This window comes from Pelmatolapia mariae, linkage group LG10_11 (genome assembly GCF_036321145.2).
Source record: "Pelmatolapia mariae isolate MD_Pm_ZW linkage group LG10_11, Pm_UMD_F_2, whole genome shotgun sequence".
Classification (NCBI taxonomy): domain Eukaryota; kingdom Metazoa; phylum Chordata; class Actinopteri; order Cichliformes; family Cichlidae; genus Pelmatolapia; species Pelmatolapia mariae.
In genome coordinates, this window is record NC_086236.1 from 22,933,228 (window position 1) to 22,951,873 (window position 18,646).

Here is an 18,646-nt window from a genome sequence, read left to right on the forward strand (position 1 = left end):
CACCCACATTATTACTGGCTGTCCGATGGGACAGCGTGAGGGAAAAGATAACGTGGAAATGGTTTCTGCTGCTTTGTCGCTGTTATTAGGTAAATCCTACTATGTGCCTTTTTATTCTTATATGGAAAAGAGCCCGGTGCTGTTCGGAATTATGACACAAAACAAACAATGACTTCCTCCCCCTCCGGTATCTGCGGCTGTGTACATAGCAGGCGCATACATGGACTTAGTTCATGTTACTGACGTTTGCACTGCCACAATTATCAAACACAGACATGAACACAACAAGTCCCGACTTCATACCTGTCAGGAAACATATATGCAGGAATGCAGATACATGAGAAGGGAGTAGGCGGCACGTATGCCATTTTCATGAGAATCACGTAAGGTATCAGGAGACTTCCGATTATATATATATTTTAATAATATCCGATGAGATACCAAAATTTACATCTAAAACGCGTTTTTAGGACAAACCAACAATGTGTTTTGTACAGTTTTATTTAGAATAAAAAACTGTACAAACTTTAACGTTGAAGTGGGACACCGGAAGTACATGTTACGTGAGCATCAACTAAAATCAACCAGATTTAACTTTCATTCTAGTTTTATCTGTATTCCTATTTTCGAAGATAAACCGTGCATTAGACCATATCAGATTAAACGAACAGAGGTGTGGCATTTTCATATTGCTAGTACCTAAAAAAGGAGTTGATGACTCACGCCCATGCAAAGTGAGCGAAATCTGGAGAGTTGTTTGCATGATAACCATGAACCAGCTTCCTCAGCCACAGCCCCGCCTGACAGGTTGGAGAAATAATTGAAATGACAAAAAGGCTTTCCGGACTGGTTTTCGAAACAGGTACAGGTTTTAGATGACTACACACACACATGCCTAGCCTGTACCTGAAGTTGCACACGCTGAGAGAAAACAGTAACAATGTAACAGCTGAACTTTAGACTTGCTGTATCTAAAGCAAACATACTTCTAGGACTTGATATTAAAAACACAGGCGTGAAAGGTTTGGTTTTTACCTTTTGAGTTTGATTTTTTTTTCTTTCTTTTACAATCTTGGTTTAAACAGTGATGTGACAGGTTGATGTTTTCGGAAAAATCAAAGACAACTCCAAAAATTGGTGTGAGGTGGCGCTATTAACAAAGTATCCCTAGTGCAACTTTCCACCACATGGAGGCGTTCAAACACAAGTCTGACTGGATTTTTAAACAGCAATCTATCACTGACACAACAGTCAAACCTTTCTATGTGCTTTAATCTCACATTTTATTCCACTTTATTAAATATTATTAGACACATTATAAAATGAATACAACCTGATGGCAGATCCAAAACTTATTCGATGTGAGCTTTCCTTTGTTTTTGCCATGAACACACTATATTACAGAATATCTCCCTCAAATACCCAACTGTGTAACTTTGAACACAGCTGGACATGAACAGAAAAACAAACATAGACCATTCAAGTCTTCAGTGTGTGAAATCTCAACAGTGTTTAGACTTGTTTTTATTTGCTAGCCCATTTCTGTCACATTTATTGAATCAGCTGAGTAACACCACTCAAAATAACTGTAAAAAATATGATCACAGTTTTAGGTTTTAGCCACACTTTGCAGATTCACACTGTCTGACGTATAAACATATAAAACACCTACTTAGACATTCAGTTCAAGATTAAAACACACACTTTGTAATAAACTAACGAATTTGTTTTTTTAAAAAAAGAAGTCCTGGCACAGTTAACGCCAAACAGTGTCCCACTGAGCCATCTACTGTAAGCAATACATTCCAAATAATAAGTCATAGTAAGAAGAATAAGGCTTTGATTTAGAGTTGGTTGGCTCATGTTACATATATAGATAATGACCATAAGACATAATATGTGTGCAGGGATATGTTTTCTGAGTGTTTTGTAGATGGTCATGCAAGTAAAATGGGTTCTTTAGTTAAAGCATACAGTGCCTGTAGCTTCATGTTATGCAAAACAAAGTCATAAAAGTCCTTTTCTGCAATAGAATTAAATCCCTTTGCACAGTGGTGCAGTGCCCTTAACATTTTTTCTTCAAAATGCATCCATAAGCTGTAAGTCTGGGCTTGCATACATTCTCATACCTCAAAACTAACAAAATAATTGTGATTTAATAATGATGATTTAATATAGAAATGCTGACAACTTAGTTTAGAAGTTAAGAAACGTTAAATGTTGATGCTCAGGTGCTTGACAAGCATGGAAACAGAAAGTTTTGTTGTTATTAAACACAGACTTAACTCAGCCCTGAATCTTAACCATGGGATCAGTGAACAACATTCCGTTCATCATCATAAACAGCACGAGGCAAAATATACCTTGAAAACATTAAACAGAGAAAAAAATTTTAAGTTGGGGCATATTTTTTACTCTCTCCTGGAAATGGTAATTCTGGGGCACGGTTGAAGTGTCCTGTTAGGAAGATCCACACTGTGCCGATGATGAATAGAGAAATAGCAGCCCAGAAACACACCTTGTCGACCATTTTCCCGATCAAGACCCAGCTTTCAATTTCCTTGAGTTGGAAAGAAAGTGAACAAAAGCTTAAGTTCAAGTGAGCCTAAAATGAAAATTGACTGCAAAATATTACTCATCTAAAACGTCACTGAAGTTGAGTTAAAAAAAAACAAAACAAACACTCACAGAGCCAATGGTATTTTGTTGCCTTGTACTGTCAGCAATGAAGTTGCAGGCATCCACACATTGCTTAATCTCAGGTGCAGCTTGGGCCAAACTCTTATATAGGTTAGCTGTGCTGCTGACATCTATACTGTCCACTAGAGGGAGGGAGACACTGAGAGTTAGACGACAATATGCAGTGATCAGCACTAATTAAACCAGATACATTTTCTACTTTGATTTTCAAATATTTAAGTATTTGAGCTGAAATGTGAGCTAAAGACTGTGCTGAGTGTTGCTCTGTAATCAACGGTCTTACCAATGGATCGTGTGAGACCATGCCTCTCTCTTTGCTTGTCAAACATCATTTCACTGCGAGGCTGCTTGAGCACATATTCCTCTGCTCTCTGCATGAGGCCAAAGGAGCTGCGCCGCCGCTCCCTCACCCCATTTACCTCTGTTGTCACCTCACTATCATCCACCAGCGGAGACATGCCCAAGAAGCGAGGAACCATTTTCAAGAACAGCTGCAGCAGGCAATAGAAGGTAACAACAGTCACTTTACTGAAATAACTCTTTAAAAACAAGTTTACTCATCTCCATGGAGGGCACTTACATGTTTGAGGGTTTGGGACATAGTGTGAGTGCTGGGGCTGCGCAGTGAGAAGTTCAGCACTACAATTTGATTTGTAGCAATGAGAGTAGTGACACACATCACAAAGATCAGGTACCTGGGGAAGACATTAGAGAGATCTTTGTTGGAGGGCAGGCTCAAACTGTTTGGATTGAAGCAAAACAAACCAGCAGGGGTCAGCAGAGAGGACATGCTGACTCACTTTCCAATTAGAGGGACAGACAGAGAGGTCTCGGGGATCTTCTGAGCGATAAGAAAGAGGAAGACAGTCTGAGCCAGCAAAACAGAGATGGACACGGTCAGCTTCTGTCCTCCAGCTGTGAGGGAGCAGCAGAGAGTTAAACCGGTTGGACAAAAAAAAAAAGGACATTCTTCTCTTTCATCTACTTCAGGCATCAAGCTTTGTAATATTTCATGATTTAAGACTTAAAAGACAGCTGTATTACAGTAACATCAGTCTTAGAGCTTTAGCTGAATGCTTTCCACATAAAACCTTTAGGCTCTGTAGTTCAGTTACTTTTGAATTAGCAATTAGTGATTAGTTTGTATTAGTTAGTGACAAACACAATAAAAAGACTAAGTCCAAATTATTTTTAAAATTATTATGGAGAGCAAATCAAGTTCATTATTGTTTCGTTTTACATCTGGATACAGAAAATTATGAGACAAATGTGTTCATCTGGCATTTTTCAAACTTTAGTAGTGAAACAGCAAAAGCATTGACCTTACTGACCTTGTGCAGGTAGGAAGTAGGCCAGTACGACCAGAGACGAGATAAGGGAACAGGGCAGGATAACATTGATGATGTAGAACAGCGGCTTCCTTTGGATGACCAGATTGAACAAGATCTCCTGATACTCCAGGTCATCTGGGGAATACCGACTGTTGATCATCTTCCTGGCTGGACGATGGACAATGGCCCACTCACCATTCTCTAAAGGGTGTAAATGCAAAAACCTGAAGGGTTTTCAAAACTTGAATATTATGATTGTTAATGTGGACTGAGGTATGGATGGATGGGTGGATGGATTGATGGATGGATGGATGGATGGATGGTGTATTTACAGTACCTGTGAAAGCCTCAGGGTCGATGTCCACCCATTCAATAATCTCCCCCGTTTCTCCAACAGCCAAGGTAAGATCCACTTCATTGGCACTGTAAGTCTGGGATCTACGGTTGTGGCAATCAAGCCAAAGTTTAATAGAAGCAAATGCATAAAGAAAGACTTACATATAGTATAAACGTAGATTTCAAATGATAAATAAATCCCACCTGAATGCAAGTGTGCAGTTTTGATAATCAAACGGAAAGTAGGTGATCTCAATGGCACATGTGCTGCGATAGATAGCAGGAGGCAGCCAGTAAATCCCACCATCACTGCTGATCAACACATTGGCATAGTAGGCCACATCAAATTTGCCATCAATGCTGTGGACAAAGACCAGAACCGGTTAACAAACAAACTGTCCAGAACGCAAAAAACAAAAGAGACAGAACTGCGCTCCTTTTTGTTACTGCCTTACTTGTTTTCAAGAACTATATCGGGAAGCCAGACAGTTTTGCACGGGACACGAATAACCTCAATGCCATAATACTGAGATGCATTCCAGGCAAGGCGGTAATCATTCCATTGCTGTGGTTTGAGAAAAAGATCAGCAGTGATATTAAAAGCTGGACAAAGACGAGGGAGAAATACCTTCTACCAAAACTCTCAAACAAAGAAAGGAAAATGACAACCAAGAAGAGAGCTACAACTCACAATCTCAATCCACACATTGGTTGTAAGAGTCTCCTCCTTTTCATTCTGTAGGAATGAGAGAAGAGATCGATTGAGCTGTGTAGCTCATGTGATAGTGGCTGTGATAAATGCACACCAGAGAGATTATTATTAATCGCATTTTTTAAACGTAGTGCTTTTGAATATGTTTCCACCCTTAAGTAATGCTCATACATTCTTAATATGTGGAAAAGATTTATTGCAAAAAGTAGCAAAATGAAGCTTTTACCAGGGAAATAAGATTAGTGAGGGTCAGCTTGATCTGAACCCCCACTTTCTCTTCAGGATGTAATACTGGACGTATATTCTTGTTGTAGTTTTTGAACAAGTCCCCGATCAGCTCTGTCTCCTGATTACATTGCACTGCATGAAGAAAAGTATCAAAAAATGACATAAGAATATATCTGGTTATTATTACACAAGATACTGTTGTGCAAAAAGTTTGGTACTTTATAATATTCTGTTTGTATTGTTGTTACATTGTGATGTCCATGCAATACAGTCCCATAAGTTTGGATATCTGCATATCAGTACTCTCCAATAATATTAACAAGGACAAATATTATTTTATTGTCACTGAAGATATTATGTTTATTCTACGATAGAATGACAATCTCTCAGCCTATGTCAGCTGGGACAGGCTACAACCTCTAGAGATTAGCCAATCTATGATTCCAGAGTTCAAAGATTATGCTAAAAATCGCCGTCATTGCCATTACATTGTACTCCTTGAGTACTACTACTGCTTCTGACCATATATCTAAACAAAGGTCAAGAGAGACTAGGAGAGACTAAATGGAGGTTATTTCCGACCACTTGCTTCTTCTCTCCCAGCTGTCACTATCCATAGCTCACATTACATAGTGGCCTATCAACAGCTCTCAACTGGGACTTTAAGTCAAACTCGGGTCATCTACAATAATCATCAATGTTATCCTTAGGCAAAAATGGTGACAGTAATACAAAGCAGAAAATATGTCATCTTCCATGAGATCCTGGGTCAGGGTGCCCCAGTCAGGCACAAATATGTCACTTAGTTTGAACAGTAATTTACCCATATGATTTTTATTTCTTAAGGCTTGGTCAATTTCTACTTATTGAGCTTGGTTAATAGATGACTCTGGATTTATGAAGGATGAATAAATAAATGTAAGTGAAATATGAGATGTGATATGCAGCAGTTTGTGTTTAAACTCAGACCATACCCCATTTGAATTTCTAAGCAATTTGTCCCTCTAATTTCATCATTAATTAAAACAAAAACTGGTATTTTGGTATTCCTTATGCTGTATATTATACCTAGCGTATTAATCACAAGCTTTGTTAATGATGGATAGCTGCAAAGACACTATGATGATGTTGCTTAGTTTTAGGTACAAGAACTCATTCTGGGTACAGTAAGCAGAACATAGTGTGTCTGTACTGAGTAAATGGATGGCTTCAGAAGTTATACGTTGTCTGACTTTTAAGTGTGCCTCGTGAGCTGCACAGCATGCAGTATATTTCTAAATATCAGTCAGTCAAAGGGTGAGTTAAATATATGGTGTCAAGTTTTTGACCTCATCATTTCCTGTAGTTGACACTCCAATAGGTTAGCTCAGACAGAGGGACAGGAGAGTGATGTTTGGAAATTAGAGGCAGAGCCTGCAGGCGACCACTGAAGGGATATGTGTTTGATCACAGTGGTCAATACCTATATTTATATATATATTTTTTTGATTACTTCATGATTTATGATGATGGCAGAGAAGGTCAGTAAGAAGGTAAGTAAACATTACAATATCCCTGTTTAAGATTTTGCTGAATGCTAACACACTACTTTTTCAAAACTGTGTCAGTTTTATTATTATTTTCATTTTATATAGCACATTTCATTCCACAGTGTGCCCCAGGGCAGCTGTGGCTACAATGTAGCTTGCCATCACCAGTGTGTGAATGTGTGTGTGAATGGGTGAATGACTGAATGTAGTGTAAAGCGCTTTGGGGTCCTTAGGGACTAAGTAAAGCGCTATACAAATACAGGCCATTTGCCATTTGCCATTTACATAAACACAATGTGCTTACTGATAAAAAAGATAAAAATGTATGTAGATCTACAATGTTTTGAGGTAATAAAACCAAAACTTTACAAGATATAGAATGCAAATTAACACTCAAACACAGTAAGTATGTGAGAATAAAAAGGTTTTAATGTTCATTTTTAAATGTAGACATAGTTGTAGGCCAGCTGGTAGTTTTGTTCCAAAGATCAGGACAACAGTAAGTAAAAGCACCGTCAGCATACTTGGATCTTATTCTATCTTATTCTGGGAAAAGATCTGCAGCTGATGACGTGGGAGGTCTAGTTGGGTTACAGACACTGAGTAAGTCGGAGATGTTGATGAGAGTCAAACCACTAAGTGCTTTTTGAACTGGCAGATAGATTTTAAAAGTAATTCTTTGCTGAGTGATATAACAAAGCCATAGTATATGCAAAAGTCAGCAAACAGTTTCAAACAATAGTGTAGGGCCATAATGATCCAAACTCTAAGCTCACCAGAGTTCTCACATGTAAACAAAAAGCCATCAAATTATAGTGGAACCAGTAAGAATCACCACATCCCAAATAATGAGATTATTTTTTTCTGCAAGAACTCCTGAGCGATGCATCCTAACCTGGAATATCCTGATAGACATCTGAGAGCTGATGAGATCAAGCATGCAGAGCAAAATAAAATATGGAGAGGGCGATAAAGAAGACTGCAGTGACAATTTCTGTCTGATCTGATTAGTGCAACACACAAATACAATACAAGGCATGAATGCAGGGAAGACGGACATTGTGTAGCAATTGATGAGTCAATACACATTAACATGCTGCCTGAGCTCTAAGGGGAGTATAAAAGAAAGTATGCAGGGGCAGTCATGGTATCTTTTTTATCTCGGGGAATGTTTGTTTCTATCAGGCAGCTTTAGTTTCTGCCTCATTCAGTGAGTGCCTCACACTTTTTTTGGCCTACATATTTCCCCTTCTTTGGATATTTTCTCAGTGTGGCGTAGGAAGGTTTATTATGGAAAATCCCTACACATGAGAAAACCTGCTGATTTTCATTCAGGAAGCGTGTGGGGATGTGTTGATAGCAGCCAGGCTTCATTAGCCATATCAGGTTATACTTCCTGTGCTGCCTGGCCAAGGAAAACATCATCTGAGATTTAGATTTTATTTTGTGGCCGAGGAGAGACAATGGCTCATTAATCCCGTGGCTATATAAAAAGGCCCACATGGTTTTTTAAGGGTGAGAAAGCGCCTTCATTATTGATACAGTAAAACAGTACGAGGAATTTTAGTCACTATACTGTTCTTAATGTCTCTTGATAGTGTCTTCCTGTCCTATGAGAAACATTCAAAATTCTGTTTACTGTCAAAATGTAATTTATTTTTTTAGACACAAAAAATGACATTTTGACAGTAATTCCTCATGTGCATGTGTGCGTTATCTTTTAATGTGATTTAGAAAAGAAGAGAAACAAGAAAAAGTGTCTGGTACCTTCCTAAGAGGATTCCAGCGCATCGTGTTCTGAAGACAAACACTCTAACACCCGAGGTGGAGCAGAGATTCCTGATATCACTCTTGGATTACATTTGACCTCATACCAAGATCATAAGTTCATCTGGTTATCTGCTATCGAATCGTAACAACAGTGTCAGTTTAATCTCAAAATTCCTACAGTCCTTTATTGAAGTGCAAGGCATGAAGAGATTCTATCATTATTCTGTGATGTTCCACAGTCACAAGTCATATTTCCAGCATTTTAATCTTTGATTTCTATTCCTTTAATGTATCAATACAAAAACTGAGAGTCCATATTTCAGCTTGACACTTACACATACCTGTACTTGGTCTGAGAGGAATTTGGTAATGAATGTGATATCCACCAAATAGCTGGATTCAAGAAGCCTTTCCCCCCTCAAATTCAAGAACAAACCACCATACCTTTAGATCCTGAATTTACAAATGGATTTCAATAATGACATAAGCAATCACAAGTATTTGTTTTTCAATTTTCCATCATCTCCTGGCTTTCATTGCAGCTTTATGACATCCTCTTAACTCATATTGTCATGTCATTTTATTTATATAGCAGATTTTAAACAACAGTACTTGGCCTAAAGTGCTTTCCAGGTTAATGCATTTACATCACAGGCCTCCAAAAGCCTAACTGCAAAACATACAGCAACATGATAAAATAAAAGCAACCAACTAGTAAAAAAAACCCAGTGTAAAAACCCTGGAGTAAAGTTGTGCTGTGGTATAAGAATGATCTGGGCCATTAAGAACATCTTACACACTCTCATACTGTCGCTGTCATGAAAAATCATAGCGGAAGTTCCGCTTTCCTTCTGATTTGTTAACTGACTATGTTTTTATCTAATTGCATCAATTATACTTAATGGTTATGGAATAGATGGTCATACTTTGTATGTTGTTAACCTTTTATACCATGCACAAAAACACAGTGCAACAGTATAAAGGAAGCAAATATTCTAGTTCACTAGTGTGCACAAAAAAAAGCCAAATTAAACAGTCTACAAAATCCTTGTTAGAGAAGTTGCAGATATGATATCAACAGAAGGAAAATTACTGCTTCCAGTTTAAAACAATATATGCAAGTTTACAGCTGCGTTAGTTTGCCTCTACAACTTTTTACATGTCTTCATGAGGTCTAAAGTACAGCAAGTTTTCTGTACCTTGCCAGTCACCACAAGAAGAGCTGGTTATCTCTGTGCACATGACATGCCACTGTCAATACAGACATTACTTTCCTGCCAGTCAGTGAGGATGTGCCAAAAGTTTGCAAGTGCGTCACTTACCCAGTCCCGCTAAAGTCCCAAGAATAGTTACAACTCCGAAAGCTATCCAAAGACTACGCACTGCCATCGTATTCCAGGACCTCTCTGCTGCTCTGCACTGTACTGTGCTGTGCTGCACTATATTCAAATGTAAAGTCTAAGAGATACAGAAAGACAGCGAGACTGAAGGCAGATGAAGAGCTCTAAATCCCCCTACCAAATGTCCTGACTGTCACCCACCACGGCTGTCACTATCCGGGGTTCAGATTACACACCAGCTGAAAGCACTAAACCAGGACTTCCAGTCACTCTCCAGGCACCCACAATAATAATAATAATCATCATCATTAGATAGCAACTACAACATTAAACAACAACTAGGAGTGTTCAAGATATTCCAGATATTTCTGAAGGTAGCAATGAGACCTGTAAGCGAGACCTTATACAGCAGGAGTACTTGCATCATCAGGATAGAAAATTTCAGTTGTCGGATCGAAGTATGGTCAGTGCACAGCACGAGGGCCAGTGTCACTGACAGGATTAGTGGTTGGTGTTTCCTCTTTAATCTGCCACTCACCTTTGTATTCACTAGACCTGCGTAGATCTTTAACATTGTGGGGTCAATGTTAAAGATCTATGCAGGAAATTGCTAAATCCCACAGGTTACAGCAGGGTGAACAGGTGACTGGTGGTGCACACCTCCTCTGTGTGTCCAGAGTATTGATTCTTACAGTAAACCTTCCCAGTTGCAGGACCTCAGCGGTGAGATAGTGTCTGCAGAATAATGGGGTTAGAGGGCTGCACATAAACCTCTTGAAACCAGGGAGCCCGAGAGTCTGACCTGTCAGGTTGTTTTAGCAATTCATTTAAAATGCAGAGACTAGATTTGTTGTCATAATAAAGGCTGTGATTAATCTAAGGAGTGTCTCTTTGCAGTGGCAAGGGCAACAGACTGATTTTTGGAATGTGCCATGTGAGGTGCACAGTATGTGATGTACTTCTAAATATACAATTGGGGAAACAGAGTTGAGCTTCTTTAAGGTAACTGGAGCCTCCAGAAGGCAGATTGTGTGTCTCGCACTCAGAGCTCAGAGGCAGAAAGGCTCGAGCTGTGGGCCTTCAAATTCTGGAGGGCAGAGCTGTTTTATATCCAAACAGGTGTCGAATTAAAGGAAAAAACATTAAACCTTTGAACTCTACTAGCGGTTCTGTTATAATGTGTGGGAGTCAACTCGTCCTGTCAAAGGGAAGGGTCACAGCAAATCAATACAAAGTTCAGAGTGATCTTTCTGTCCTGATGGGAGCTTTCTGTTCGAGGGGAGGCCTGTCCAGAAGACATCAGGGCTCAGTGACTGGCTTGATGATGATGAATTATATGCTATGACCCCCATACTATGTAAAATCTATGCCATAGAGCACTGAAGGTGTCCTAACTAAGATGACTTATGGTGGGTTTCCTGCATTTTTTCCACCTGTCTGTATATATGCATTACACATTAATAACAAAAAGCTGTTTTTTCCCTCATTATAATAAACCTTCTGCTTTTATACTCTACATGCCTCATTCACCCATTCACACAAGCACCTTTCTTTCTAAGTGCTACAGCCTCCCAAAATATGTTCTGTTTAGGTTAATGTTTCCACATTACAACCACTCTGAGCAATGTGCTGTGTTTATATTTGTTACCCTCTTCTCTACTGCTAAAGTACAGCATTATACTCTCAAGCCCACCCGATTAGCATCAGAAAATAACTCACATGGAGGCCAGTTAGTGCGACATGTGAGACACGTGTGTGTAACTGTTTTTATAGCTACAGCCAACAACTACAACTACAGTTTCAAATATAGCCACTACAAGGGAAGCTGGGGGATCAAAATATTGTTGGGTTAATCTGAATATGAAATGACACAAGCAGTGCCTGAAACAAATCATAGATATTCAATCACTTCCAGAATTTGAACTTTTGTTTTGGAATTCAAATAAAACTCTGAAACCTTGTTGCAGAGAAGAGAATAGAGAAGTCTGAAACTTCAGCCTACAAGTCATTAGGGGTCAGTCCTCCAATAATCAATAAACAAAACTTTTTATGCTTTTAAATGACTACACTGCTGTTATTATATTTTCTCACCCAGCTCGGGATCTTTTTGCTCTGTTGAAATCGGAAATTTGTTTGGGAACTTTGGAACGATTTCAACAAACACCAAACTTGATAGCATGAGTAATCCCAGCACGGTGGTTAAATGTTTTGATTATCCAGATGGGGTTTTCAGTAGTGCAGTAATGCTGTGCAGAAACTTTACTGGAAAATCCAGTGTGGTTTTATCTTTGCCTAAACAGTGTGAGAAACACAGTTTGAATCTGAATCGCTTCATGTTCACATCACCAGCTGGCTATATGCTTTTGTAATGTCTGTTATTGCATCTCAGTGTCTAATAGGAAATACAAGCTGTTTTTTGTTTTTCATTTAATACCATATAATGTCATATTAGATCCATCTCACACCTGGACATCACTGCGTCATAACAGAGAGTACAAAAAAAATGAAAAAAGGGGGCAAATAGACTGAAAAGACTTTTTATCCCAGAGCTGCATAATGCAGCAATTTCCACATGAATGTGCTCTGTGTGATAAAGTGTTTCGCAATCTGGGAGACTGAAGAAAGGTTGCTTTTGTCTGTTTTTTAAAAAATCTGTTATGTAGTTTTATATAGTTTATGATTTTTGCATACTTTTTTATGACTGCTGTGAATGATCTTTGCACTGTTGAGACTGCACTTAATTTTATTGTACACCTAACATGCTACAGTGACAATAAAGGTATTCTCTGCTTTCTGTTCTGTGTGGTATCAAATGGTTTCTGAATGTGTCCCAAGGTTTCCCAGGGATTTAGCCTCCCCTTCTCAGTTGCTGCCTATCTTGGACAAGATCAGCCATTGGTTGCGGAGAATAAAAGCTCTGTGACCAGCCCCCGCCCCAAACTAGGAATGAATGCCCCTGCTTTCACGTTTTTCCCGCTCCTCCACAGAAGAAATACCATTGTTGAGTCCCTCTTTAGGAGCACAGCCGGCCAGGCTTGAGTGTGGCGTTCAATGTCTGTACCTCCTCGTGTGATAGTGTGATGCAGGACCAACCTCTGAGCTTCCAACAATTATCATTATCAGAGGCGATAACGATGAGAACACCTTTTATGAGTCACATCAGTCCGCAATGTTTTACTAATATGGCTCAGGCATCACTAATTTAAACAAAAAGTTTAATAATTTGCATGTAGTAGTCCAAAATAATATTTGTATGAATTAGGTTTTGTGCAAAATATGATGACAGGAAAGAGGAAATAGCTTCTTTAATAAAAACAAAAGATTCACTTCCCTTTTGAGTCACATCTTTCTACAAATAGAGTTTCATGTGTGGAAATCTTTGTTCCTTTTGGCATCTCGACCAGTGCAAGTGTGGATTATTATTTATTAACATGTCTGTCTGCGTAGCCACCAAAATTAAATACAAAAGATAGGTGACATACTCCTGGTCATCGTGACTTGAGAGCAAGAGGAGAGAAGAGGGAGGAGGGAAAGTGGTGGTCATGGGAGGAGAGGCAAGGGAGCAAGTGTTTCCTCAAGCTGACCAGGAATATAGTGCACATATAGCGGATGACACTGGGGGGAAGGAGGTTACAGGAGGACACCCTGTGTTGGCTCTGCTTTATCAGCTACTGGCCACACTCAGCTGATCTCTGGACCCTGGGGTTGAGCAAGGCGAGAGACAGGCGGCTCTGAAATCACAAAGGCAGGACGGGAAGCCACACAGATTTTAAACAAAGTCGCAGAAAAAGCTGGATAGAAATCGCAACCTCGGGCTTGAGAAGGTGACGAGGGAAAATGGCAGTTTCAAAATAGAGCAAGAATAGAGTTAAAGATTGATAGGGGCCATAGTGGTGGACAGGAGGTTTTGTTTGAGGTTTTGGGGAGGAGTATGAAGGATTGGAGAGGAGGGTGGGGGGGTCAGAGGCAGTGGTCTGGGAGAAAGTAATTGCGGTGACAGCCAGTGCCAGGGGACCAGAACTCATGTGAAACACAGAGGAATTAAAAGATAAAGGAAAGAAAAAGGGACAAGAGGCAGACTGGACGGCCCCACACTGGACTTCAGTATGGGTGTAAAGAGCAAGGCTGCTGCAGCTATCCTTATCCTGCTGCTGTTCCTTGGCTCGCTGTGGCTACGTGAGTTTCTCTCTGTGTGGGTGCGAGTGTGTGTCTTTGATTCTCATGCTGTACTACTTAGTCTAAACAATCAGTGTGTTGTTTGTTCCGGATCAACAATGTCACATGATACCAAGCAGCCTTGATGTACAAAATACATTTAATATTACACATTTATTTATGGTAATGAAATAGTTACCCTTATTTTTCAAATAAGCTACTTCACAAATAATCTTTTACTGGTAAAGATTCTTGGAGGGTTATGTAAGTAACCCTCCAAGAATAATCTGTAAGCCTTAAAAATGTCACTGCTTTTTGCCTCATTAAAAATAAGTAAAAGTGATTCATTGTCAAAGGAAATCAGTAAGTGGCTCCACTGTGACCTTTTTAAAGGGCTAAGGAGCCACTTACTGATCTTTCTAAACAATGTTCAAACTCAGTCCATGTGATCTGTCTTTGTCTAGTTTGTATTTATAATTCAGAATATTGGCCCCGGTTTTTAGTTGAAAGCATGACATGTCACTTCTGCATTTTTATAGTCAGGATGGAGACCATTTACAATAATTCATAGTCGAGTTATTCCTGCTGTTGCAGGTAAATCTGTGCTGTGTTTAATCTGAACTCATGGGATTTGTATGTTTGCTAGTTTTCAGTATTTTGACCAGAAGCTCGATATCCTGAATGTTTATGGGTCAGTTTGGAGGATGAGCCTGTGAATGTTTCTGCTGCTGATTCTGTGATTTGCAGTAACCTCACAGCTCCCTTAAAAAACACCAAACACAAATGCAGGCTCTTAGACACGAGGGATGAACTCAAAACCACAGCTTTAATGCGGGAAAAGCATACAAAAGCAAACTAAACTAAACTGGAAAATGACAAACTAAACTCACAGGGAGACACAGGGAGATCCACACAGCATGAGAGACGACGCAACACTGACTCAGAGAAACACAGGGTTTAAATACACTGGGAAGTAACGAGGGGAATGAGACACAGAAGGAGGGCACAGCTGGGAGAAATCAGAACTGACGAGACAAGGAAGCAAAGCAGAACGCATTCACATAAGACACATACCTACAAAGTAAAACAGGAAGTATAACACAGAGACGCGAACTTGACTAGGGGAGACAGAGCAACTAAGAAACACAGAGAACAACAACAAAGAGACACAGAGGGCAGCTACCAAATACTACAGAATACAAGAAAGCCAAACTAAGACACTAGACTATACAATAAACTGGGGCAACAAAGAGAACCAAGATAAAAGTACAAAAACTCAGAGACACAAGAAACTCAAAACACTGGGTCACCGACCCAAGACCGTGACACAGCAGCACTCAGCATGCTCAACACAACTGTTGCCACTGTCACTGGCAATAATGTGTCTGTAAGGGTCTTGTTGTAAATAAACTGAACAGTGCCAAACTTTCATTAGCAACTTGCACGTCAGTTAAGATGATAGGTAGGTAGATAAGTTGTTCTTTACATACAGAGATATACAATATGACGTAATACAGGATACTAGGACACCTTCTTATAATCATTTCCAAGAGATAACAGAACTGTTAGATAACAATGCTTCATGAATGTTACATTTCAGCCAGCTATAATCAAAGTATTAATAGCAATAGAAAATATTTTAAAAAGTGACAGCCTGAGAAGGATTGTTTAAGGAACCTACATAATATTACTACCTGCACCAGCAGCTCCTCTTACAGTTGTGAAGTGGGTTTCAGCTCATTGGTTTATCCTTTTAGTTTACTCTCGCAACTTTGCTTCTTCTTCTTTTTTTTAAGAAAGCACTGAAAGCTCGACCATATTGTAGTAGCTCACCATGAAACTGCAGACAAACACTAGCTGAAAATAGCATGAGCCATGAAGAGACAGTTATTTAGTTCACGGGTTTGTCGACACGCAAAGATGAATGAAGCTAAAGCTGTGTGACTATCTGAAAGATTAAATGATAACAATATCAATATTGCTCTGTGAACCAAAACTAACCGTAACCCTTGGTCTTTTTTCTCTTTTCAATGGTCCACTTCAGAGGGGGGGTTGGATTACCACTGGGATTCTTGTGTAAAAGGTTACAATCAGTTAAATAAGGTGAGAGTACATCCTGAATCTAATATTAGATCGCTTGCAGACTATGAAGTGGATTTCTTTGGTTTTTTTTAAATAAATGTCGTGCTTTCTTTCTTTCTTTGTTCCCTGCTGATTGCCCCCACATTTATGCACTGCCCATCCCCCCCACCATTAGCTTCACCAGCTGTCCAACAGCAGTGTGGGCGATGGAGCTGAGAGCCAGCTTGAGCTGTGCCCCGGTCAGACCTTCCAGGTGTCACTTCTGCTCTCCCACCTGCTGGATGCCCCAACTCACAACTCTGACGTGCTGCTGCAGCCATATCTGTCCAGCTGGGACGAGCTTGTCAAGTAGGATTTTCAGATAAAGATTTGTTTACAGCCAACAGGAAGAAAAGTTATTTGTTGTTTGCTGATTATCTGAAATCTGTAAGCTGCTTTATCCTGTTCTGTGTTACTCTTCTAGGTTCATGGACTCTCTGGGGCCAATGGTGGGACTGATATCTAAAGAGATAGAAAGTAAGACTTCTATAATTCGCCAACTGGCCCTGACGGCAGAGGGGAACCCTGAAGCGGAGGTAGGCCCGGATCTACATTCCATAAACTCTGTAAACTCACAGGGTGGTGGGACAAAGAATAAGGCGTCGGTGCACACCAGTGGTTATCACTCTGTGCGCTCTATGATCTTGATGGAGCTGAATCAAGGCCTGGTGAGTTTCCACCACCAGACAGACTCTGGATGCCGGACTCTACTGCGCCTGCATCGCGCTCTGCTTTGGCTGAAGCTCTTCCTGGAGAAGCTGGCTGAGACACCAGTGGAGGGACGGCTCAGGAGTCCCTCTGACCTGTGTCGTGAGGCCTACAAGAGCACCCTCGCTCAACACCATACATGGTACATCCGCAAGGCCGCTGAGCTGGCCTTCATTGCCCTACCAGAGCGGGGCTTCTTTTTCAGGCTGGTGTGCGTGCAGAACCAGGAGGAGCTGAGCAAAGTGCTGCACAGGGTGTCTCGGGCCATCGGAGAGGTTTATGACCGGACACAGAAAGCTCTGGAGGAACATGGCATGCTGGACTTGCCATAAAAATGAGGTAATCAGACTTCTTTGGGTTGTGCTCCTGCTCTGTATCCTTGGCGTCATATATTGGATTTAGATACAAATAAGATGCAAGCTTTTCTACGACACAAGAATTGACTTGTTTTTCATCCAGAACTCAGCTTTTTTTTTCTACGGACCAAAGTGCTGTGTCAACAATCAACATATGACATTCAGCTTTACTTTGATGTTTCTCATCAGATTTTATGGGCTACTATCTCAAACTTTGTTGCTGATGATGATGGTTTAGACTGTGCATTATTTAGGCAGGTGGGCACAGTTACAAAAATATAATCGATTTTTTTTAGTACCGCATGTGTAACTGAAATTGAAAATTGGTAATTGCTATATTAAAAAGAACTGCTCTTTTGCAGTGTTATTCCTCTGGTAAATTACCTCGTAACTATCGTGTTGGTCTGAAACCGCCACACGACCAAATGGATTAGAAAGTTACTGCTTCACAGTGATGCTGTGTGTAGAGTATGAATTTGTTATTTTTACATCTATGTGAATTTTTTTTGTATCATGTTAATGATTAATTAAAAAAAGAAGACAATCCATTTGATTATTTCTACTCATCGTGTGATCCAGCAATGGAAAAACATTTAAATGGCAATAAAATGTTCTTTATGTTGTGCACCAACCAACCAGCAGAGGTTCCAGTGCCCTGCTAGAAGTCACATCACAGTGAATATAATCTGGTCTATGTGGCACTCTTACCTATACACACTCTGCACTTTTTGTCTGAATCCAAATGCAAAGGTTTTTCCTGTCAGAATACATTTGGTATTACAGTTTAGAAAAGCCTTCAAGTGAAGAATATCAAAGAATATTCAGTATTATATTACAGCGTACACGTGTAACAGAGAGAATAGCATGTGTATGACTCATCTGCAGTGCTGGTGTTGATAAGACTGTTTTAAACCCAGCAGTACCTCCAACGCTGTCTCGGTCTCCATTTTTATGAAATGCTTTCTTTCTGAGTGGGCAACGGTGGAGAAAATGGGGTTAAAGTCAGGGAGTGCAGAGGAGACAGGAGCCGGGTAAAGGTCAGGAAGCGGAAGTACACTTCACCTTTAATCCTGTCAACCACTTGGTGGCAGACTATTTAATGCAACTGCCACAGGGGGGAAAAAGTACAACTTATAAAGCATCCACATTTTTTTCCCTATCTACAGTCAAAGTGACCTGTGACATGGATGGTGTAATCACAGCATGTGGTATCTATATATTTTTGTGAAAATCAAGTTTATTTTGTATATAATCATCATGTCTTTAGCAAGATAATCTCTGCTCTTTAGTTTCTTTTCATTCATATATTACCCTTTTAAACAGTAATATATGAATGAAACAGTCTGTTTAACAGTATGTG

General features: G+C 39.9%; 2 protein-coding genes across 2 annotated transcripts; one reads left to right on the top strand and one right to left on the bottom strand.

The window, feature by feature from the left end:
* Positions 1-2,392: 2,392 nt before the first annotated feature.
* chrne (cholinergic receptor, nicotinic, epsilon) lies at positions 2,393-9,995 on the bottom strand. The gene is made up of 12 exons (XM_063484731.1): positions 9,929-9,995; positions 5,306-5,439; positions 5,059-5,103; positions 4,823-4,932; positions 4,572-4,727; positions 4,369-4,469; positions 4,032-4,232; positions 3,501-3,615; positions 3,281-3,395; positions 2,984-3,191; positions 2,689-2,822; positions 2,393-2,560 (listed from the first exon to the last, which is right to left on the bottom strand). The coding sequence occupies exons 1-12, from the start codon at positions 9,993-9,995 to the stop codon at positions 2,393-2,395; spliced, it is 1,554 nt and encodes a 517-aa protein (XP_063340801.1).
* Positions 9,996-13,951: 3,956 nt separating this feature from the next.
* On the top strand, positions 13,952-17,823 carry gltpd2b (glycolipid transfer protein domain containing 2b). The gene is made up of 4 exons (XM_063487086.1): positions 13,952-14,122; positions 16,146-16,204; positions 16,359-16,531; positions 16,647-17,823. Exons 1-4 carry the CDS (start codon positions 14,053-14,055, stop codon positions 17,260-17,262), a joined length of 918 nt encoding a protein of 305 aa, XP_063343156.1. The 5' UTR covers positions 13,952-14,052; the 3' UTR covers positions 17,263-17,823.
* Positions 17,824-18,646: the final 823 nt, after the last annotated feature.